Source organism: Pleurodeles waltl, chromosome 4_2, assembly GCF_031143425.1.
Source record: "Pleurodeles waltl isolate 20211129_DDA chromosome 4_2, aPleWal1.hap1.20221129, whole genome shotgun sequence".
Lineage (NCBI taxonomy): Eukaryota > Metazoa > Chordata > Amphibia > Caudata > Salamandridae > Pleurodeles > Pleurodeles waltl.
This window is the reverse complement of record NC_090443.1, coordinates 712,272,551-712,297,403: the sequence shown is the minus strand read 5'-3', so window position 1 is coordinate 712,297,403 and position 24,853 is coordinate 712,272,551. Positions and strand designations below refer to the sequence as shown.

The window sequence follows — 24,853 nt, the reverse complement described above, 5'->3', positions numbered from 1 at the left end:
TTTAGAGGTCCAAGCAAAGGAGACTCTCCTCCTCTTCCTTAGAAGGGTGAGGCAGTCTTGTTGGTAAGGAACCGTAAGGGTCAGCGTGAAGTGGCTTGAAAAGGTTGCACATAAAATAAGCGAGGATCAGGATGAGGTCCTATTGGTGCATCAAAAAGGGTGGGGGCTGGGAGGAGGAACATGTGTTGTGGCCCTTAAAATAAAAATAAATAAAAAAAAATAAAAAAAAAATCGCATAACTAGGGACTTAAACAAGGAGGGCTGATCCGACAATTTTAAGAAGATGTGTAGATAACCCTAAGGAGTGCCCAAAGCAAAGCCTTGCTGAGCAAGAGACAAACGAGAGAATGTCAGATAATTGCCCTGGAGGGGAAAAAGGAGGATGAGGGGACGGGTCAATCTAGCATGTCTCACTAAACCACAAATTTGTTTCAAGACAAGCATATACAGTTTTCGGCAAAGGGCACCTGGCTGCCAAGATGACCTTAGCCACCTCCGGAGGAAAGTAGAAGGGGTTCAGCTGTAACCAGTTAATCTCCAAGAATTAAGGTGGAGATTGCAAAGGCCTGGATGCAGACCCAGCTTTGTTTATGTGACAAGATATCCTCCCCGAGGGATAGCCTGATCGGAGGACATATGCTCAAGCCCTGAATTTCTGGTTGCTATTTTCTTAGTGCCCAATCTGGAGGCAGGAGTGGTACCTGCAGAAAGGCATACCAAAATCCCGAGTTCCACTCAAGGGGGAACAGGTCTCCAAGTGAGACACACCTTGGAAACTCTAATGCGCAGAAATGCTTACATTGCGAGTGGCAGCGAATAGATTGAGCCTAGGTTCTTTCCATTCATGCAAGAGGCCTTGAGACGTAGTACAGGCAAAGCTGGCTATTACATTTAGTAAAGACTTATCAACATATCCTGCACTGTATGGCCACCACCTCTGAAGCAAACAATCTGCAATGTTTACAAAAAGAATGTGGAACTATAGGGGCTCTAACAATTTGAGGAAGATAGGCCACCCTTCCCTATTTCGAATGGTTCCCCCAAACTGAAGTGCTCCACTATTCTTAAAATACATGCTCAGCACCTGTAAAGAAACAGGCTTTTTGGAGGTTTACACAGACTTTTTGCTCTATTTTGGCTGGTTTAACAACTGAAACAGGACTTTGTGCATGTGCTCTGACCCTTAAAATGGCGTATGTTTAACTGGTTTGTCCCCAATTAGCATAGCCTAACTTACTTGTAAGTCCCTAGTATATGGTACCAGGGGTTGTAAGTTAAGTGTCCCCACGGATCTCAAGCCCGTTTAGCGCCACTGAGGGGCACAAAGTAAAACACGACTCTCCAAGTCTGCCAAAACTACACAACTTTGCTATTTTAAACCTCGTTTTTATAATGTAGGTAAGTCGCCCCTAATTCAGGCTTAACAAGCCCTAAAGCAAGAAGCTGTAAAATAATAAGTGTTGTTTTTACTGCCGGAAGGCCAATAGCCCACTGGCCAGTACAGTGTTACAGGTTGGCACCACAGCACTGTTAACTGGTGAATTGGACTACTAGGGTTGCTACTGTATGATATCAAAAGAATCAATTTTTTAACTTCAATTTAATAGTTACATTGAATTTAATGTCACTTGTGGGCAAAGTGCAGCTTTAGAAGTTGCCACTTTAGTTGCCCAAGGTTTTCAGTGCTAGTTTACTGACGCACATGGGGCTTGTCCTGCAGGCTGCTTTCTGCCCTCCTGTGGAGACGTGTCATTTCTTGAGAGCTATCATCACATTAGGGACCTGCACGGGAAAAAGACGTTACCTCCCTCCTGCAGTAATTCACATGGGTGTTAACCTAAAGGGTGAGCTTCAAAGGAAAAGACGCCTTTGAATGGCAAATGTGCAACACTAAAAGGGGCACTCTTCTTTAGGCAGGCTGGCACTAGTGAGAGAAGACGGTTGTCAAACTGTTTTTTCCATGGGCCTATACCACTCTTGGTAGTGGGAAGAACGGTGTATCCTGGGATAGCCTTCCCAGGAAGTGGTCATCAGGGGGAAAGAAACCCTGCATCCCACTAGCTATCAACGTCATCCTACTACAAAGGCATTTTCTGAAGATTAATAGAGAACTCCTGTCACCCAGAACTCAGGACTGCCATGCTGCACTGAGGGAAAGGCAAAGAGAGGCTGCACTGATGAGGAATCCACCTGGTGGCTAGCGAAGAGTGGGACTGTGCCTGCTTTGTCTGGCTCAGGGAGAAGCTGTCACCAGAACCCAGTTAAGCCAAGATACCGATAAGGGCATTCTGTTCACAGCACAGGGACAACATATGAAGAAGTCTGCTGGGGCATGTTGGTATCTCAAAGTCTTCAAGCTGCCACCACCACCACCACCACCACCTCCTCCCTGCAGCGCAGAGGACCAAGACCTGGTGCACAGTGTTCACCAGACTCAGCTGGGCCCCGGAATGTTGTTACAGAGATGTTGGGACTCTCAGAAAGTTCTTCAGTACTGGATCTCTCGTAGATTCACTTGCTTGAATCATTCCTAGTCATCGAAGTGGGAGCGCTGCGGTATTAAAGTAGTAAGTGACATTACCATAGTGTAAGGAAATGCCTCCTTGGCATGGTTGCCCCCTGACTTTTTGCCTTTGCTGATGCTATGTTTACAATTGAAAGTGTGCTGAGGCCTGCTAACCAGGCCCCAGCACCAGTGTTCTTTCCCTAACCTGTACTTTTGTATCCACAATTGGCAGACCCTGGCATCCAGATAAGTCCCTTGTAACTGGTACCTCTAGTACCAAGGGCCCTGATGCCAAGGAAGGTCTCTAAGGGCTGCAGCATGTCTTATGCCACCCTGGAGACCTCTCACTCAGCACAGACACACTGCTTGCCAGCTTGTGTGTGCTAGTGAGGACAAAACGAGTAAGTCGACATGGCACTCCCCTCAGGGTGCCATGCCAGCCTCTCACTGCCTATGCAGTATAGGTAAGACACCCCTCTAGCAGGCCTTACAGCCCTAAGGCAGGGTGCACTATACCATAGGTGAGGGTACCAGTGCATGAGCATGGTACCCCTACAGTGTCTAAACAAAACCTTAGACATTGTAAGTGCAGGGTAGCCATAAGAGTATATGGTCTGGGAGTTTGTCAAACACGAACTCCACAGCACCATAATGGCTACACTGAAAACTGGGAAGTTTGGTATCAAACTTCTCAGCACAATAAATGCACACTGATGCCAGTGTACATTTTATTGTAAAATACACCCCAGAGGGCACCTTAGAGGTGCCCCCTGAAACTTAACCGACTATCTGTGTAGGCTGACTAGTTTTAGCAGCCTGCCACAAACCGAGACATGTTGCTGGCCCCATGGGGAGAGTGCCTTTGTCACTCTGAGGCCAGTAACAAAGCCTGCACTGGGTGGAGATGCTAACACCTCCCCCAGGCAGGAATTGTCACACCTGGCGGTGAGCCTCAAAGGCTCACCTCCTTTGTGCCAACCCAGCAGGACACTCCAGCTAGTGGAGTTGCCCGCCCCCTCCGGCCAGGCCCCACTTTTGGCGGCAAGGCCGGAGAAGATAATGAGAAAAACAAGGAGGAGTCACTGACCAGTCAGGACAGCCCCTAAGGTGTCCTGAGCTGAGGTGACTAACTTTTAGAAATCCTCCATCTTGCAGATGGAGGATTCCCCCAATAGGGTTAGGAATGTGACCCCCTCCCCTTGGGAGGGGGCACAAAGAGGGTGTACCCACCCTCAGGGCTAGTAGCCATTGGCTACTAACCCCCCAGACCTAAACACGCCCTTAAATTTAGTATTTAAGGGCTACCCTGAACCCTAGAAAATTAGATTCCTGCAACTACAAGAAGAAGGACTGTGTAAGGAAATGCCTCCTTGGCATGGTTGCCCCCTGACTTTTTGCCTTTGCTGATGCTATGTTTACAATTGAAAGTGTGCTGAGGCCTGCTAACCAGGCCCCAGCACCAGTGTTCTTTCCCTAACCTGTACTTTTGTATCCACAATTGGCAGACCCTGGCATCCAGATAAGTCCCTTGTAACTGGTACTTCTAGTACCAAGGGCCCTGATGCCAAGGAAGGTCTCTAAGGGCTGCAGCATGTCTTATGCCACCCTGGAGACCTCTCACTCAGCACAGACACACTGCTTACCAGCTTGTGTGTGCTAGTGAGGACAAAACGAGTAAGTCGACATGGCACTCCCCTCAGGGTGCCATGCCAGCCTCTCACTGCCTATGCAGTATAGGTAAGACACCCCTCTAGCAGGCCTTACAGCCCTAAGGCAGGGTGCACTATACCATAGGTGAGGGTACCAGTGCATGAGCATGGTACCCCTACAGTGTCTAAACAAAACCTTAGACATTGTAAGTGCAGGGTAGCCATAAGAGTATATGGTCTGGGAGTCTGTCAAACACGAACTCCACAGCACCATAATGGCTACACTGAAAACTGGGAAGTTTGGTATCAAACTTCTCAGCACAATAAATGCACACTGATGCCAGTGTACATTTTATTGTAAAATACACCACAGAGGGCACCTTAGAGGTGCCCCCTGAAACTTAACCGACTATCTGTGTAGGCTGACTAGTTTTAGCAGCCTGCCACAAACCGAGACATGTTGCTGGCCCCATGGGGAGAGTGCCTTTGTCACTCTGAGGCCAGTAACAAAGCCTGCACTGGGTGGAGATGCTAACACCTCTCCCAGGCAGGAATTGTCACACCTGGCGGTGAGCCTCAAAGGCTCACCTCCTTTGTGCCAACCCAGCAGGACACTCCAGCTAGTGGAGTTGCCCGCCCCCTCCGGCCAGGCCCCACTTTTGGCGGCAAGGCCGGAGAAAATAATGAGAATAACAAGGAGGAGTCACTGGCCAGTCAGGACAGCCCCTAAGGTGTCCTGAGCTGAGGTGACTAACTTTTAGAAATCCTCCATCTTGCAGATGGAGGATTCCCCCAATAGGGTTAGGATTGTGACCCCCTCCCCTTGGGAGGAGGCACAAAGAGGGTGTACCCACCCTCAGGGCTAGTAGCCATTGGCTACTAACCCCCCAGACCTAAACACGCCCTTAAATTTAGTATTTAAGGGCTACCCTGAACCCTAGAAAATTAGATTCCTGCAACAAGAAGAAGGACTGCCCAGCTGAAAACCCCTGCAGCGGAAGACCAGAAGACGACAACTGCCTTGGCTCCAGAAACTCACCGGCCTGTCTCCTGCCTTCCAAAGATCCTGCTCCAGCGACGCCTTCCGAAGGGACCAGCGACCTCGACACCCTCTGAGGACTGCCCCTGCTTCGAAAAGACAAGAAACTCCCGAGGACAGCGGACCTGCTCCAAGAAAAGCTGCAACTTTGTTTCCAGCAGCTTTAAAGAACCCTGCAAACTCCCCGCAAGAAGCGTGAGACTTGCAACACTGCACCCGGCGACCCCGACTCGGCTGGTGGAGATCCGACGCCTCAGGAGGGACCCCAGGACTACTCTGATACTGTGAGTACCAAAACCTGTCCCCCCTGAGCCCCCACAGCGCCGCCTGCAGAGGGAATCCCGAGGCTTCCCCTGACCGCGACTCTTTGAACCTAAAGTCCCGACGCCTGGGAGAGACCCTGCACCCGCAGCCCCCAGGACCTGAAGGACCGGACTTTCACTGGAGAAGTGACCCCCAGGAGTCCCTCTCCCTTGCCCAAGTGGAGGTTTCCCCGAGGAATCCCCCCCTTGCCTGCCTGCAGCGCTGAAGAGATCCCGAGATCTCTCATAGACTAACATTGCGAACCCGACGCTTGTTTCTACACTGCACCCGGCCGCCCCCGCGCCGCTGAGGGTGAAATTTCTGTGTGGACTTGTGTCCCCCCCGGTGCCCTACAAAACCCCCCTGGTCTGCCCTCCGAAGACGCGGGTACTTACCTGCAAGCAGACCGGAACCGGGGCACCCCCTTCTCTCCATTCTAGCCTATGTGTTTTGGGCACCACTTTGAACTCTGCACCTGACGGCCCTGAGCTGCTGGTGTGGTGACTTTGGGGTTGCTCTGAACCCCCAACGGTGGGCTACCTTGGACCAAGAACTGAACCCTGTAAGTGTCTTACTTACCTGGTAAAACTAACAAATACTTACCTCCCCTAGGAACTGTGAAAATTGCACTAAGTGTCCACTTTTAAAACAGCTATTTGTGAATAACTTGAAAAGTATACATGCAATTTTGATGATTTGAAGTTCCTAAAGTACTTACCTGCAATACCTTTCGAATGAGATATTACATGTAGAATTTGAACCTGTGGTTCTTAAAATAAACTAAGAAAAGATATTTTTCTATATAAAAACCTATTGGCTGGATTTGTCTCTGAGTGTGTGTACCTCATTTATTGTCTATGTGTATGTACAACAAATGCTTAACACTACTCCTTGGATAAGCCTACTGCTCGACCACACTACCACAAAATAGAGCATTAGTATTATCTCTTTTTACCACTATTTTACCTCTAAGGGGAACCCTTGGACTCTGTGCATACTATTCCTTACTTTGAAATAGTGCATACAGAGCCAACTTCCTACAGACTGCCTAGCTGAAAACCCCTGCAGAGGAAGACCAGAAGACGACAACTGCCTTGGCCCCAGAAACTCACCGGCCTGTCTCCTGCCTTCCAAAGATCCTGCTCCAGCGACGCCTTCCAAAGGGACCAGCGACCTCGACATCCTCTGAGGACTGCCCCTGCTTCGAAAAGACAAGAAACTCCCGAGGACAGCGGACCTGCTCCAAGAAAGGCTACAACTTTGTTTCTAGCAGCCTTGAAAGAACCCTGCAAGCTCCCCGCAAGAAGCGTGAGACTTGCAACACTGCACCCGGCGACCCCGACTCGGCTGGTGGCGATCCAACACCTCAGGAGGGACCCCAGGACTACTCTAAGACTGTGAGTACAAAAACCTGTCCCCCCTGAGCCCCCACAGCGCCGCCTGCAGAGGGAATCCCGAGGCTTCCCCTGACCGCGACTCTTTGAATCCTAAGTCCCGACACCTGGGAGAGACCCTGCACCCGCAGCCCCCAGGACCTGAAGGACCGGACTTTCACTGGAGGAGTGACCCCCAGGAGTCCCTCTCCCTTGATCAAGTGGAGGTTTCCCCGAGGAACCCCCCCCTTGCCTGCCTGCAGCGCTGAAGAGATCCCGAGATCTCTCATAGACTAACATTGCGAACCCGACGCTTGTTTCTACACTGCACCCGGCCGCCCCCGCGCCGCTGAGGGTGAAATTTCTGTGTGGGCTTGTGTCCCCCCCGGTGCCCTACAAAACCCCCTTGGTCTGCCCTCCGAAGACGCGGGTACTTACCTGCAAGCAGACCGGAACCGGGGCACCCCCTTCTCTCCATTCTAGCCTATGTGTTTTGGGCACCACTTTGAACTCTGCACCTGACCGGCCCTGAGCTGCTGGTGTGGTGACTTTGGGGTTGCTCTGAACCCCCAACGGTGGGCTACCTTGGACCAAGAACTAAGCCCTGTAAGTGTCTTACTTACCTGGTTAACCTAACAAATACTTACCTCCCCTAGGAACTGTGAAAATTGCACTAAGTGTCCACTTTTAAAACAGCTATTTGTGAATAACTTGAAAAGTATACATGCAATTTTGATGATTTGAAGTTCCTAAAGTACTTACCTGCAATACCTTTCGAATGAGATATTACATGTAGAATTTGAACCTGTGGTTCTTAAAATAAACTAAGAAAAGATATTTTTCTATATAAAAACCTATTGGCTGGATTTGTCTCTGAGTGTGTGTACCTCATTTATTGTCTATGTGTATGTACAACAAATGCTTAACACTACTCCTTGGATAAGCCTACTGCTCGACCACACTACCACAAAATAGAGCACTAGTATTATCTATTTTTACCACAATTTTACCTCTAAGGGGAACCCTTGGACTCTGTGCATGCTATTCCTTACTTTGAAATAGCACATACAGAGCCAACTTCCTACACATAGGACATAATGGCAATGAATATTCTCTGCACTAGTCTATATCATTTAAAAAAAAAAAAAAAAAAAAAAAACTGAGCTATACCAAATCAGGTGACCGCACCCTGTAGAAACACTCCCAACAGAGACTGAGTCCCTCAGATTTTCTACTGCACGACATGAGGGTGCCCCCCTGACCTCTGCTCCGTTATCCTCAAGGTTGGAATATACAAACTTCTCTGCTGTATCACTGTAGTAAAGTCACTCTTTTTGGCATGTTACCCACACTTTTTGCCTGTTGTCACTGGGATCCTGCTAACCAGTGATTATGCACTCTCCTCTAAATTTGCTGCCTTTCCAACCCACAACCGGCATACTGGTGTACCCCTGTAAGTGCCTAGTATATGGTACTTAGGTACCCGGGGCATTAGTCGACTAGGGCTCTCCCTTGGGCTGCAGCATGTATTATGCCACCCATGGGACCCCATGCAAATTGTCTGCAGGCCTGCCATTGCAGCCTGTGTGAAAAGGTGCATGAACCCTTTCACTAGCGGTCACTGCACCAGATCACTGTACGTCACCCCTATGGCAGGCCCCCTAGCCCCAACGGCATGGTGCAGGTCCTGTGTGAGGGTACCCCTGCACGAGCAAAGATGCCCCTACAAACTCCGGTTCCTGAACTCCGAGGCAAACTGGTAGCTGTTAGACCTAGCTGTATAGGCCACAAAGCTAAAGACCTTAGCAGATTTGGGCAGCACAACCACAATTTGGGATTATTTGTTAATTTGTAGTGCAGTTCAGCACATTCAATCTTCCACTGTCAACATAATGGATAAAAATTTCTCAGTGGTGCTCCCAGTGCCATAATGTCTTTTGCTCGTGCAGTTATCCGAGAGAGGACACAACTTTCAGAAAAGGCTGGGATTTAATAACAGTAGAAAAAGCAATGCCCATGATAGTTTGCTGGATGGTGAAACACTGGAATATGTCAGTTTTTGTTCAGAGATCTTTCAAAATCATTACTTTTTGAGCAATGGTAATTGAAAATGGAGCTGTTGAAAAGAAAAAAGAAACTGTACTTCTTCGCACATTGTCTCTGGGTGTAGTTAAGTGTGGATTCACTCCAAATCTCCTGTAATTGCCTGAACAGTGGCTTTTATTGCAGCCATTATAAAGGCCCCATTCCACTAACATAGTCCTCCCATCAGACAGTGAAACAGAGGTTGCAGAAGATTTTTTTTGGGGGGGGGGGGGAGGAGAGGTGTGGCATAGATGTATCCAGTACAACAGTCATCTATTAAGTAGTCAGAAAACAACCAGAGACACGAAGGCCCAAGATACTTACCAAAAAGGTGTCAATATAAGAAAGATGTCCTACTGTTTTTTTTCCTTTCAGATTACAGGACTACATAAAAACGAAAGTTAGCCATGTCAGAAAAGCTGCAAGTGGAATTAGGCATATGAATAAAAGCAGTTCACCTAAGTTAGGTTTACTGTGGCCTTCCAGATCTTAAACATGACCTCCTCAAAGAAGTGACCGTCATTAATAGAAACAAAAGCCAGATCATATCCACCTAGTACAGCCATGATAAGCTTCTACAGGACTAAGACCTTTAGATTCATTGCGTCAAACCACTATAAACATTTTGTCTTTACGACAAACCTGTATCCATCACCGTACTTTTCATTGTTTTTTTCCCGTCGTCGTCTCTGCTTCTCTCTTCTTGCTTCAATCTTCCGTTTTTCTTCCTCTTCATCATTTCCTTTTACCGCAAATAAACAGAAAATGTCATTTTAAGTTGACACTGGATGCCATAGTCTCAAATATTGTGTCTTTGAAATTGTGTAATAATTTGCAATATTTGGATCTCAACCACCAAAAAGTCTGAGCACATATCCATCAACCTCTGTTTGACATTAAACACAAGAGAACAATTAGCCTCTAATACATCTCTAAAAGTCAACAATTAACTTTTCTGAATGCATGTTGTTGGTAGTTATTTAAACACCAAACCAATATTTACTCTTTAAATTTTAAGCCGAGACCATTCACTTAAAATTTGTGCAATACACCCAATCTACTGCATTTTCCAACATCTGAAAACAGTCTGGTATGGATGTTTTTCGCCAATGTGCCATTTAAAAAAAAATGTCAAAGACGGAGTTTATTAACCCCTTACCACCAAGTCCATTCAACAATAAAACACCAGAAGGAGGTGATCATTCAAAAGGGAAAGAGGGCACAGCAGTTGTTTTTGAACTTGAGGGGAGAATGCACTTACGTAGCAAAAGAATGCAAGTTGACTTTTATAACTGGGCATGCTACTATATTCACTCGATGTGGAGAAACTGCAACAACGTAAAACATGAGATTAGAGCACTTAGCACTCAACACTAAAAAATGATTCTCCATCCTCTTGTATGACACATTTCAGTTTGGATGAATGGCCAATCACTTGGCGATTGGCCAAAGGATAGTCCATCAAAATATCCTCACGCAAAAGAATATCAAGATTACGCATTTACAAATTTATTTCCATTTCTATTAACGGAGCAACCATGACTGGATGTTTTGACAACCAAGGTCTTAAAAAGGGCTGACTGGGGAAGAAGGTATGATACATACAAAATAGTGGCTATGCTGATGGTTCGCACCTCCTTAACCTCAAGTATGCATATAATAGTATTGTTCATATAATATGCTTTCTCCTGCCAAGGGTGCCAACCGGTACTACACCCAACCACTTCAGGTGCAATCGTGTTGGTGTTAATTGCCCGCGTTTACAAACGTGGGATTGAACCGGACTATCACGACTTATCAAGGTCGGAGCTATGTACTTTATATGAGCATATCACACGCTGCATATATGCACTTCTTACATTGGACTCTCAGTATGTCCAGGATATAGGATATTTGCCCGAATCTGTGCAATTTGGTTCAGCCTTTTTACTTATGCCTTGAGGAAGTCTTATTGACGAAACGTGTGGTGGCTGTATTTTCATTGGACTAGCTGTTGCTTTGATTGGAAACATATGACAGCAGATAAATAAAATCCTCATTACGAACTATATACCCGTGTTACATGCGGACTTGCAAGCACAGTAAAGATTGGACTTTTCGTGTGCCCTGGTACATTATTTCTTCATGGGTGTATCTAGGGATCCCTTCCAAATTACTAATGTCCTAAGCTAGTTTGAGGAGATTAGTCATCTTCAAAGTAAAAAAAAAAAAAAAAAAAAGTTTTAATCAAGGATAGGGCCATAGGACTACTAATACTATACAGAAATAGCTGAATTTTATGCTCAATCACAAATACTCTTCAGAAAATGGAACAACTCCCAAACCCCTTAAGCGTGACATCTGGTGGTCCTCAGGAAAAAAGCGCACTTAGAGTGTGTAACAATTCAAAGTCCCCAGATTTGATCAATCTGATGGTTTGCGACAGCTCAAAGCACTTTCTGGAATTTACTAAACACCATTAACCCTTCAAGGAAAGGTTTTCCAAATCACAAAATGGGCTTAAAAAACAATAAGAAATCAGTCGTGGGAAGGGGCGCACTTGGGGCCCTTCCAAATGCCTATTGCTTACGGTATGTACCAATGTTTTGCAAAATAAATCCTTCAGCAAAACATTAATATTTGGTACCTCATTCACAAGAGAAAGAGGTACCTAAGGGACCCCTTCCTCTTTGTGAACATTGACAAAAAGGTTTTTTGGAAGTAGGCATTAGTCCATGGGACCAGTGGCTACTCAAACAAGCACTGGCATAGCCAATAAGTCTTGCCCTTAGGACCTTACAATTATGTAGCCATACAGTACATTACATTGGCAGATGGAACATACCATAGCTGACATTGTGCTACCACTTGTGATCTCCTAGAAGGGTCACCCACAAATCAAGAGTGTTCAAACAGTCATAGTATATTACGGATGTTACGTTGGCATGAATCATGGTCATAATTACAATAAAGAGAGCTCAATAAAACATATACAATCATCATGTGAACACAATAAAAATCTTTTATCAGAAATAAACTGCGTTTATGCATTCCTTCATGCACTTGGCATCAGATCATAATGCCCAGAACAGCCCCGTAGGGGCACCACAATAAAAAACAGCATTTGGAAGAAGCAAGGTCACGTAACCATATAGTCAGCCACTAGGAGCACAACCACATGAAAAATATAATGGCAGAAATTAATGCAACCTGACCATATATTTAGCCCCTAGAGGGTGTAATGTATTACACATTTTCAGGACTAGCAGGCCTTCTAGAACAATATTAATACAAACGACCCTTAAAACAACCTACTTACAGTTGTAAAAACAAATGACCATCCATGAGAGAACTTAAAAAAAAAAAGAAGGGCGGGAGGGGTTATTTGTTATTAGACCTGCAGGTCGAGTAACTTAAATAATCTACTTGACCTAACTATAATGTAAACGGGATTCAAATTGCGTGATCCTAGGCGAATAGTTTACAGTCTCGCCTCTTTCTTAATTCTCCCAAGATTACACCTTCAAATATGTGAGCTCATCATTTGTGCAGTACAAAAAAAACTTGTTTGATTAAGTAGACTAAAGTTTGCTGCATGCATCACAATAATCTAGTTCACATAACCTAGGACTTCTTTTAGTTCGATAACAACATTGCCATCAGGGTAGGAGTGTTTCTCAGTTTGTTTAAACACTCAATTTTAATAAATATATTACTAAACCATGATGTGGTACTATTGTCATCTACACACAGTAACTTTCCAAGAGATGCCCAAAAAACCTCCCCACTAACTTGCAGCTTTACTGATAAAACTATGTAATGTATTAATCTGTGAAAATTGTGTTTCCTTTGCTCATCAACATATACAGTAGTCTGAAATGCTTGCACAGTTGACTTATTAATTTAAATGGTGTGTGTTAGGAAAAACCTGACACCCTGTATCCTTTTATTTTACATTCTAAGCAGAAGGTCACTCAGTTCACCTTACAAAGTCCTGGAACTCTGCAGTCAGAAGGAAAATTAATTGTAAGAAAACTGACTTTTGACCTCTGTCTGTGAACAAAAGAGCAAATGTGACATAAGAACAAGATTTAAAGGCATCTTTTATTGCCCCTCCACTTCTCAACTGAACAGAACACCTGTTCAGTGTCAACTTGACAGAAGGAATGGATAAGTATTAAAAATAGCTCGACCTGATAAAATAAGACTTGCCAATTTGAGTGGTCGAATTTATTTATTTTAGCCCTGGAGAGGTTATTATTTTAGGGCCCCCCCGCCCCCAACCTAGTGAGGGGACCCAGAGATGACCTAGACAGAAAGCGCTAGCCGTGCTGAACGTTTTGGTGGTGGTCACATTGTCGTAGGACCACCTCAGGCTCAGTTATGGGCGAAATAAATGTGTACAAGAAATGCCCCACAAACCATTATGGGGTGAGTTTCCAGAGTACAGTGACTATTGTAGTATCTGCTATTCCGCAGTGCGAGGACAGCCGCAGGTTTTCTGCGATGTTTCTGTTTAAAGTGTGCCCTTCTGTATATTTTTCAACTGATAAACTTGATTACTTGCTTGTAACTGGTACTCAAGTAAAGCACTCCTCCAATCGAGTTGGCGCTATATGACAAAACCAAAAAAACGCCTCCAGCTTGCAGCCTTTGGAGACAGACACCTCAAAGAAACAGCGGCATGCCAAAAGACCAGGAAGAAACAACATACAGCCACGGAGCGCGAAGCAGAGGGACAAAAGAAAAAAGTAGTGTGCCACACTAGGGAATATGGTCGATCATGCAATAAACCATGTAACAGCATCAGGTGTGACAAAAAGCATTCACCTGCAAAAATTGAGGGAATTTTGAAAGGCGGGCCAAGAAAAAAAAAATGAAAGCGATGGGAGTGAGATGGTCATGGTTAAAGCCCACAGAGTAGATTACAGCATGTCAACAGAGCAGCGCATACACTGCTAGGCTCAAACTAAAAAGGTCTGTGTAGCTTTTCTTGTTTTGGGCTCATTTATTTAAAATGAATCACATAGACATGGTGGTCTGCTGACCCAAAAGTTAACAACCCAAGTAACTGTGGCTAACTGCAGTAGGTTACACTTTGTGAACTCTTATAAATATTCATGTTGTAGGTCAATCTGGGACCTACTACGATTCTGTAGTTGTCAATGTTAGGCTGTCAGGATCATGCCAAGTCTGATGGACCCCCATACTGTAACACGCCCTATGTTACTATCACATGGGACCAAGTAATGCATACTGACATTACAACAAATACACATACTGCCCTTAAATGGAACACACTATTTTGCTTCATGCAATGATTGTGCTTACTTAACAGGAATGAGGTACCTTCTTTTTTTAGCTTATTCTGTTCATGTGTTCAGATCATATCTAGGTGAATTTTGATTCCACTGTACTACTGAACGTATGTGGCTGCATTCATTTCTTTTTGGTTACTACGTTCATTGCTTTTGCATTCCTTGTTTTGACCCCTCTCTACAACAACCACTGAGAATCTGCCACCTATACATCTAAGATATTTACGTGCTCGGAGGTCGATTTTTAAACAACACTATAATATCAAATGTTCTGGGCATTACTTTTTTGTTGGGCAGTGTTCTTAGGGTAGGTTGGTTAGTTTATACAAACAGACCTCCAGATATTGCCCCAACTCAACAGGCTCTACTACTTAGCACTTGGGAACATATGCACTTACAGAGAGGTCACAAATAACGGGTGCAAATAGAGCACAGGCTATTTGCAATGTAATCACTATTTGATTGAGTAGCAAAATCTCCAATTGCAGAAATCGTGGAATGACCTATGTAATGAATATTAAAAAGTCAGGTCAAGGGGATGTGGCCTTCGTGGATTAGCAGATGACTATCCCTGTTTTTGCATTTCCAAGACAGGTAACTTTTTAAGCAATCCTATTTCCTGAAGGAAAGGCTGAAGCACCCGAGGCCGCACAACAATTCCTAAAGGGAAAGCTGTCCAATGTGGCCAAACCAGCGAACAACTGCTTTTAGGAATGGTTACATTTTCAACAGTTTGCAATTACAACTTCAGTACCAAACCACTGATAAAGCGCATATTGATTGTCAATTAAGAGAGGGTACTCTTGATAATTGTGATTTGGAATGGGTTGCTGAACTTATTTTGCAATCTGGAAAGGGCTTTCCAAGTCATTAAAAGGGATTACGTGCTCTGGAAATGTTAATTTGCAGTCGCAAAAAATGCAAACTGAAGGGTCTGCAGCTGGGGAAAAAAAACACATTTTGCACATCTGGCACATTGTTCTTAAAGGTCCGGGAGATGATTAAGTGCACATGGTTTATCTTCCCGCCCACCAGGTAACTGGGGAACTACACTGAGGAGCCTTACAAGAGGTAAGGCAAGAAATGCTATCCAGTATGGACAGGAAAGCCTGCAGGCAAACCGCTTTCTTGATTGTCCATACATAGAGTTAAAAGTGAGTATCCACCATCCTGTACAAAACCAAGTCAAACACAAGCAAAGCATCCACTTGCTTCACCACACAAAAAGACCACACTTATGCGAGACCAGACAGACCTTTAAAGGGCGTATCATTGTCATTCTTCTCTTTTGTTAGTGCATGTTCCCATGGTAGTATTTGGGTTTGGTTTCACCAGGATGACATAACCGGACTCTACAGCACATCTGAAATGATGTTATCAAGTCATCTATTTATATATTCTTTCTTAATGCTCACTAGTTATTTTGCTATACTGTTTAAACCTGCTTTTGAGTGCCAAACCACAAATTACCAGGAGTTGAAAATGAAATGTTATGAAATAATGGTTAAGATTAGTATTTGTTCATGTAGCAGGGATTGATATCAGAAAACAAGAAACCAGCAAAATCTCTCAACTGAAATAATTCAGATTACACTGTGTCTCCTATCATAATGCAGTACTTATATTCTGCCATCCAAAACATTATAGGTCTTAAATCTTTCTTGGTGAGGATGTGCATGCTAATAATGAATTATTGTACCATATCACCAGGTATGGGAAGGCACTATGTTTATATCACAAATTTTGCACAAGCAAAGGAACTTCAAACAATAACATATATCAAGATGTTGAACACATCTGCCATCCCAGTACGCCAATTCTTTAAAAAAAAAATATATATATGTATATATTGATCTTCAATAACTGCCAGGGATTACGCACATGAACTATGGATGACTGTTTATATATTATATATATACACACACGGGGTCACCAATTCTTAGCAAACCAGATATTCAGTACAGCACATTACTGTATCCTGAAAAGAAGAAAAAAAAAGAAAAAAGAAAAAGAAGGGCTATACACGTACCAACTTTTTTGTTGCTCGCATTGTTGTTGACAATAGTTGCACCTTGTTTTGCCAGTTTTGCCTTCTTGCCAGTCTCTGCAGGTTTATCACCAGGCGGATTACCCTTTCTCTTCATTCCTCTCCCAGCAGCTCCACCTCTGAACTGGTTACTGAAGCCAGGCCTAAAGACACCTCCAAATTCTCCCATTTGCTGCAAATTGTTTGAAAATCAACAGTAACCAGCTAATTGATATAAATCAGACTACAAGTTCAACATTCAAAGATTTGCGCACTTGACTTCTCAAAATCCAGCACTGTAGTAAGCCAGGTTCTTTAAGCAATATATATTGTAAATTATTTCTAAACTTTCTAGAATTGATCAAGAAAGTGCTGTCTTTGATGCTTAAAATTCAAAAGCCTATGAAATCAAATGTGTAGTATACTGTGAAATCTATAAACATAAAAGGTCCATACTTATTCTTCAATCAATACACTAACTTTGATAAGGACACGTGTTTGCTTTCCATTTACAATGTAATTTAGTGAGCATGCACTCTAATGGTGGAAGCAGGTGGGAGAAATATACATCCAAGTTCTTAAACCTGAAGAAAAAAACCACCAGAAAGTGCTGGTTTAGAACAATATAGATATTTTAACATGCACTCTAGAAACAGGCACTACTTGTGTGATTAACTTAAACTGGTTTGGATACAAAACAAGGAAAATAAAGGGCAAGTATACCTCCAATCAGTGACTGCGTTTACATAAATATTCACATGCGTAAGACAAAGCCAAAACAAACAAACTTCGGAAAAGCTACAATTCTGAAAACTGTTAAGACTAAAATGTCAGTATGTACACTTGACATTTCACTGTTAAAAATACTGCAGATCTGTAAACACTAACAAACATATTTAACAGTTCTATACGGTATTAACATCTACTTTGATTTAGGGTTAGCCAGAATTGAAATAGATTTATGGTGCTAATGCTCAGTAAAGCATCAGTGCTCACCGTACGGTAAAACCGTGTTCCAAAAGTTCAGTATGGAGACACTAGTATGCAGCTACTGCCTTTCCTTTTTTGAACCAGAAATTAGACCTTTAACTCACACAGAACTTCAAAAGGTTTTTGCAACAACTGATCTGTCGTTACAACAGGCTCCCACTTAGCTAGATACTCAACCCCTCTAGATCCCATTGTTTATGTACAAATTTGACCAACAAGATGAATCTTGTCACTTCAATTTGTTTTGTACTTTCAAACAGGCATACTGTTTTCAAAGTCAGAATCAAGAAGATCTGCTTATACTTTAAGCCCCTTCAAAAGACACCAAGTTGAAAAACAGTACATTCCATTTTTTTAAAGTTCTGGTCTTTAAAGGATATGTTTTAAACTGACTATAGTAAAAGAATCTGAAAAGATTCTGTACTTACTCCACGGCCGCGACCTCTGCCCGATGGCTGTCCTCCAAAAGCATCAAAGCTTCTGCCTCCAAACGCACCTTCAGGATAAGCAGGCATTCCTCTCCCCCGGGAGCCTGCAGGCGCAGGCTTCATTAGGGATGAAGAAAAACTGCCGTAGGAAGAGTAACTTTCTCTTCCTCTGTCATCCATAAACCCAGGTCTCATTTGTGAACGTGAGTAAGGTGCGTCCCAGCTAGACCCGCCCTGGTTTCTACCTCCGAAAGAGTCAAGGCTATTCCGGTAGGAGTTCTTATATCCATCATCAAAACTATCTCCGAAGCGGCTTTGTTCGGGTTCATTATAACCATAGCCAGATCTGAAAAGATCTCGCCCACCCAGTGAAGACCTGGAGTCATAAGACTCATAAGGTCCAAACCTGGAAAAATTGTAGTGAGGAAAAAAACAAAGTAAGCTTACTGGTGTTATAACATTTCAAATGCAAATAATTAACTGACATTTTCAACTACATTGTGTTAAATATATTATTTTAAACAATTAGTATGCACATCTTGAAGAGGGCTGGGCGATTTCACCTACAACTGAATGGTCTAAACTAATACAGTAGTCAATAGTAGTATTTCTTTAATCATAGAGATAGTAGAAGTACCTAAATAGCACTAACGAGGCCATAAACGGCATTTTCGACCAGCCCTTGCCTGAAAAAGCCACCTTGTAAAAGGAGATCAGCACCATTTGTGTTTGTGCTGAACCCCTCCAATTGTTACCTCCATGGAAAACACAAGTGTCTTGCATTTCCCTTGGAGAACACAGCCTGAAAGCGGATACTGTTTTAACATGCACTCAAAGAGTTACAGAAAAAACATTAGCAGCTTGGCGGTCTTAACATACAACAGGATTTGTCCATGAAGTGGTCTTTCAGGTAACAAGATATAGTTATCCAATCCAACTTTAAAAAAATCCCCTCTCAAAACTATTACAGTAAACATAAAAATGATTTAGAGACCAATTAGCTAATTTTAAAGTACAAGCTAAGGAATGCAACACACAGCATATGGTGTGAAATTACAAGGAAAGTGAAAACTTGAACAGTGATTGCTATTAAAAAACAAGTTAGACCATAAACAGTGCAGACAATTTAGAATAAGCAAAGGCAGTAGGTAAGGCCCTAGCAGGCCTGCATCTTTTGTTTACTTTTTGCGAATAGATGCAATATGCATTTGAAATATAAAATAAATAAATACAAAAGGTTGGCCTACGCAAGGGAACTACTCACGAATTTAAATACTTTTTGGGCAGCTCCACGCAAGCAGACTGTCACTCAGAATAGAGAGAATTTGAGTTCCCAGACACAGAATATAAATCCGTTCTGGAGGGTGCTTCATAAAAATAATAAAAAAAATTGTCTGTTGTACATTTGTAGTTAACACGTTAACATACTGAAAGAACAGGAGAACTTTCTAAAACAAGTTCTTCCGATATTGTCATTTTAAGTGCTTCTTGATTGTAAATGCTGTAGTTGCAATCCCACTGGTTAACATTTTGTTAGATGAGACCCACAGACAGCTTTTAGCTGCTTTGCAACCTCATGCTTATTTTTAATTTTTTTAAAGAAATCATAGTAAAATCAAAACAAACATATTGGGGTTTTTGGTCAGCCGTCTTAACTTATTATCTGTTTAAGTATCAATCACATTTTGCTTCTGCCCAACTCCGTGTACACCATGCCGTAATTGGGTGAGTCCCACCTCAGACAATGATTCTGGTGCATGAGGAGCAGGCTGCCAGCCACTTTCGTGAATTGCAGGCAGGACCTTAATACCAACATTTATTGAATTTTGATTTGACAATGTGATTAACGACTGTATGATATGTTAATGCTTTCCCAAACTTTGTTATTTGCAGATGTGCTTTTTAAAGGGGCTCTTTGGCTGTGGAGCCCTAGGGTCAAACACAGCAAGGAAGCTATTTTTTCTTTTTTTAAGATTTAAACCGATCAAATTTGTTGTTAGGAATTTAACTAATTATTTTTACTGTACTCAAGCAACATCAGTCAGAATTACACTGGCATTAAAATTCTAGTAGCACCATTCTGCTCATATCTGGCCAACAGCCACTTGGGCATATGTTAACATACATACACCACTACAGAAACAATGTATATCTTTCATTAGAACGGTGTTCAAGCACATGCAGTTTACTACAACAAATGACACTGTATGCACATTTTCAAAATCCACTGTTTAAGACAGTGGAGACGCCCCAATAGCAGGGGGACTTGAGATGGATTAATAAAGAATAATATTAATTTAAAAAAAAGAAAAAACAACACACACAATATCCAAATTACAAATCTGGGTAAAATGCTGCCATGGGGTTTATGAGAACTTGCGAACTATGCATTAGCTTAATTAAAAATCACGTAAAATTACTGCAAAGCATTTTAGCTGGATTCAAAAGCTTGTACTTTGAAACTTAGCCATTGAGAAAAACTCTGACCCTCCTGCCCCATTCAAAGCTTAAGGAACCCAAATAATACACTTCTCCAAGAACACATCCTCTTGGAACCAAAAGAAGAAGAAAATACTAAAAGATTATGACTAAGTGGAATACCTGTGTATAGGTCTAACTTGGACCATAAATGGCAAAGTGTTATATAACAGTACTTGCATGAGGTATCGGGTTTTTAAAGGGTATCCCTGTCATTTTTACTGATTAGGTATGACCCTAAAGTCTTCCAAATAAAAGTACATTTGTACATGACTTTCATGTTACTTTACAAGGGCTGGTAAGCAGTGCAGCAGAAACATTAAAGTGTTTAATAACATTCCTGCTACAGAGCATATTCCAATCAACCTCGTGAACTCTGCTATCATGAGGGGGAGAGAAGCAAAAAAGTACACATTTTGCCTCTGTACCCATAGAACTACAGAAACAGTGACCCTAATTATCGCCAACAAGTATGTATAGATAACAAACAGGTCTCCTGTAAACTTGTTTATAGACACCAACATTTTCATTTATGGCCGAAGTTGCACCTCACACTGGAGTAACTAAATTACCTCAATGCAATCAGAATGACAAACTGATACAAGATGTGAATATATACTAAACATGTTAATGTAGAACACAGCAGATTGTGTTTTTTTTTTTTTTTTTTTTTTTTTACTTTGCTATAACATTTTTATGAACAACTGTGCAAAGGATCCCCTATATGCAAGGCTTGTTAAGTTTAAAAGTCTTGGACCATACATAATCCAGGTTCCACTTGTAAAGCTTTAAGATTTAGGCAATCACGGTAAATGCATTAAAGGGACCGTTCAGTGAAAGTTTTAGGCCTCTCTTCTTATTTAATCTTGCATTCTCTGCAAGAAGGCCTAGGCAATGTTCTTTTCTTTGATGACTTCTGTTTGGGTTTTAGACTCAACTGCGATATTATTCACCACACCGCCCCTTTATTGCAGATTCCATTCCTGAATATAAGGTTAGGGTTACATACACAGTGCAAATGATTCAAACGCAAGTTAGACTAAACGTGGAGACGAACAGCTTAAAAATACATGCAGGATACTAAAATATATATACCTGTCATCAGCATTTTCCATGCCAAAAGATGGATTTGGAAAGTTAGAAGATTGATTTTGGTCTCCATATAATCCATGGGAGTAGTCTCGCTGCATTGCTAAAATAAAATAAATAGGTAAATGACTGCAGAGGAATAGTGTTAATTTAAAGTTAAACATGATTGACAATTATTCTTCCACTAGCAGACCAGCTGTAGACATCTCAAGGTTCAGTTTTGCTATCCGAGCTGGCTTATATGCTGTGTTTAACCAAGTATATGAAGCAAAACTGTCACTGTAGTATAATATGGGCATTGGGAAGAGAAGCTACCAAACCTGTGATAATGGACTCTGCTTTATGTGTGCTATTTACAAGTCTATATTTTGCATCTGGTCTTCAGATACCATGCCTGAAACTAGATGTGTCCACGTAAAAAACTCACTGGCAAAAGGCCCTGGTTTAGTTCAGTACTAGTATTCTGTACCTCCCACAACAAATCCCTACACATTGGTTATCTCACCGTTGGAAGCAAGCACATTTTCGCCAAATGTATGGATCTGTGATTCCGGTGCTCATTCCCAGTGGTTGCCTCCATTTACTCAATTTGTAATTGCCTAGTGCAGTGGATTCAAAGTTTTAACAGATTAGGTCCCCGGCTTACACTAATGACTCAATGTGGGGGTCCCGGGATTCTAAAAAATTTTTTGGGGGGGGGTCCCCAGAGTTTAAGTAATGATAAAGTGGGGATCCACAGGAGTCAAAAGGCTGGGAACCACTGGCCCCAGTGACTACCATCAGGGTATGGGTACTGACATTTTGGGACAAAAACCAAAGCATATCAATTCGTTATCTCCTTAGCATCTTTTGCGTTTTTAGCTTCCCAACCGGATTTTAGCTGAAGGTCGGTCAGTCAGTCAATGTTGGTCTCCAAGGAATCCTGGCCTCACACAGATAATGGCTTATCAATTTTGAAGCTACAAATGAAGCTGAGAACCATTTTGTCAAATGACTAAACATAGGTGAATGACGAAAAAAAATCCAGAATGAGCTTCAGGCTTTTCCCGCTCCTTATGTAATATTTTGTTTCAGTACGCACAAATATCAATGTGCTCACTACTGGACACCGTAAATCAAATATATATATGCATTTGAAAACACTTCACTCGGCGATCATTCCCCTTGCATAGTTACGATCACAGTTGTTACAGAATCTTTTTCCTGCAACCCCACTTGAGAATGCAGAAAAAAGTTCACACGACTGAGTTGAAATGGAGAAAGCTATACCTAATGAACAATGGTATAGCGCTTTGAGAACATCACTCTTAACTGGGACGCCTGGCAGTGTACTTACAAGAAGTTAGTGCAGTGCCGGGAAAGCATTAGACAAGGAAGGTCGCGGCACAATAATTTTATAGCTACCCTTTTACCCAGTACTATGTGTTGCCATTCTTAGAGGTGCGAGAAGATCCAATCACTGTGCAACATCTAGTGATTCTCAAGTCTTTATAAAAAGGAATACAACGAACATATGCTTTACTGATACTTAAAATATTTATATTGGCATTAGTTTATTTTTCTGGTTAAAAGACAAGATCACTGACTTTATTATGTTCCCTTTGGGATTTACTCAGTTCCACAGAGCTTTTGTAGAGGTTGGGAAGGATAATTTACTATTTTTTTAAACGTATCCCGACAACTGTGTAGAATAACATTTAGCTTTCAATACAAAAATCCATCACAAATCATGTAAAACAACCCCCATCAAGGTACACTGCCCTAAAAAATATCATTAATATCAAAAGGCGGATTCTGAAGAAAATACAAACATACCAAATCATGGGAGTGGCTTGCAAAATCGTTGGCTTTTAACCACTTTTCCTAGCATTCAAACGCCGTTCCAGAATGTATGGCGGAAGAATTACTTTTCCCAAAATAACCCAGAGAGCTTATTTACTAATAAACCCCAGTCGCGTACTATTTTGAAGAATGCTGATAAACAGGACGCACCATATACGTAATGTGCAATGGCAAAGCCAACAGTTCTCGCCTTTTTGACCTATTGATTTTGGCGGTGTTTTTTAGCCACACCACACAACGCCTGACATGTTTTAGCAGCTTGGCTAGAAGTTAATACGATCATCGCATACATTGTTGCGTGCGTGTGTGCCCTCCCGCCCCCCCCAATAAAAAATACACAAGATAGCAATGTTGTGTTTCATCAAAACCACAGAGGTCATGACAACCGTTACACTAACAAGTAAGCTGCAAATACGAGGCGGGATTTCTAATACGAGGGTTTTTGTCGTTGAACATCCAAAAGGTAAAGAATAAAGGGATCCTATACCCCGACAATGGAGACAAAGAACAGGCTGAATGAATCTGCCTAGTACCCTAGGTCTGCAACCAACGGACTACGAATGCGGTCTGAATGAGTTTACGGACTGTAGATAATAAGGCGGAATACCATTATACCCACTGTATTCATAGTTAGCGATCACTGGCGTATTTTATAGTCGGAGACCCAACGGATAGTTAACGGAATGTATGAACACATTTCCTTTGGCCCCTGAACGGGAGGCTTCTGAAGGCCTGAGAAACGCACCGCACCGGAGTTAATCTTTAACAGAGTTTGTGGGTTTAATGTCACATTTAACAAGCTCCCGGGATCATATTGTATGCAGGACGCGGGCCGCTTCGCACGTCCAGGGGAGCGGGGATCGCGCTCCCAACCCCATTCCAGAACAAAGAATAACTAAACGCAGCGCCTATATTCTGAGGTTGCGTAGTTAGATCATCCCGGTATTCTCGGTACTTTCGTCAGCTCACCTGAACAAGCGTAAGGTCCGACTTTCTAATTAGCAAACGGGGAGACCGTATCTGCAAGGCCGCAGTTTCACAGAAAGAAGTAAGAGAAGACGATTTCCAGCCTCGGACAAAAGAACAGCAGTCTGATTGGCTGAGCTGATGACGCCTTTCTATCGCGCCCAGTGAATAATAGATATAGAAAGAGAACGGCCGTAGCAGCTTTCGCCTGTGCTACGGGAGCTCCGCAGCAAATCTCGCTTCCATGAACGTAGGAAAAACGAAATATTTTGCCTGACCGCGAAATGGCAACAGCTGCGTTCCACGTGCTGTAGGCCTTAAACCCTTCGCTGCCAGGCCTTTCCCCCTCCTGTGCCGAGCCTTTTTTTGGCTATTTGGTACAGTTCGCGCTTAGGCCCTCATAACTTTTTGTTCACATAAGCTACCCACACCAAATTTGCGTCCTTTTTTCCCCAACATCCTAGGGATTCTAGAGGTACCCAGACTTTGCGGGTTCCCCCGAAGGAGGCTAAGAAATTAACCAAAATACAGTGAAAATTTCGTTTTTTTTTCAAAAAAATTGGAAAAAGGGGCTGCAGCAGAGGGCTTGTGGTTTTTTCCCTGAAAATGGCATCAACAAAGGGTTTGCGGTGCTAAAATCACTAGCTTCCCAGCTTTCAGGAACAGGCAGACTTGAATCAGAAAACCCAATTTTTCAACACAATTTTGGCATTTTACTGGGACATACCCCATTTTAACGATTTTTTTGTGCTTTCAGCCTCCTTCCAGTCAGTGACAGAAAT

General features: G+C 42.8%; 1 protein-coding gene across 2 annotated transcripts in view; it reads right to left on the bottom strand.

Moving 5' to 3' along the window:
* LOC138293228 (DBIRD complex subunit ZNF326-like) overlaps positions 1-24,211 on the bottom strand; it is a 73,474-nt gene extending 49,263 nt beyond the window's left edge. The window contains exons 1-5 of one of the 2 annotated variants that reach the window (XM_069232327.1): positions 24,075-24,211; positions 21,270-21,366; positions 17,697-18,102; positions 16,282-16,471; positions 9,598-9,697 (exon numbers count right to left, since the gene is read on the bottom strand). In XM_069232327.1, the coding sequence (XP_069088428.1) occupies positions 9,598-9,697; positions 16,282-16,471; positions 17,697-18,102; positions 21,270-21,364 (791 nt within the window). In that variant the 5' untranslated portion in view covers positions 21,365-21,366; positions 24,075-24,211. The remainder of the gene's footprint in view (positions 1-9,597; positions 9,698-16,281; positions 16,472-17,696; positions 18,103-21,269; positions 21,367-24,074) is intronic. The other variant, XM_069232328.1, reaches the window with a different exon arrangement.
* Positions 24,212-24,853: the final 642 nt, after the last annotated feature.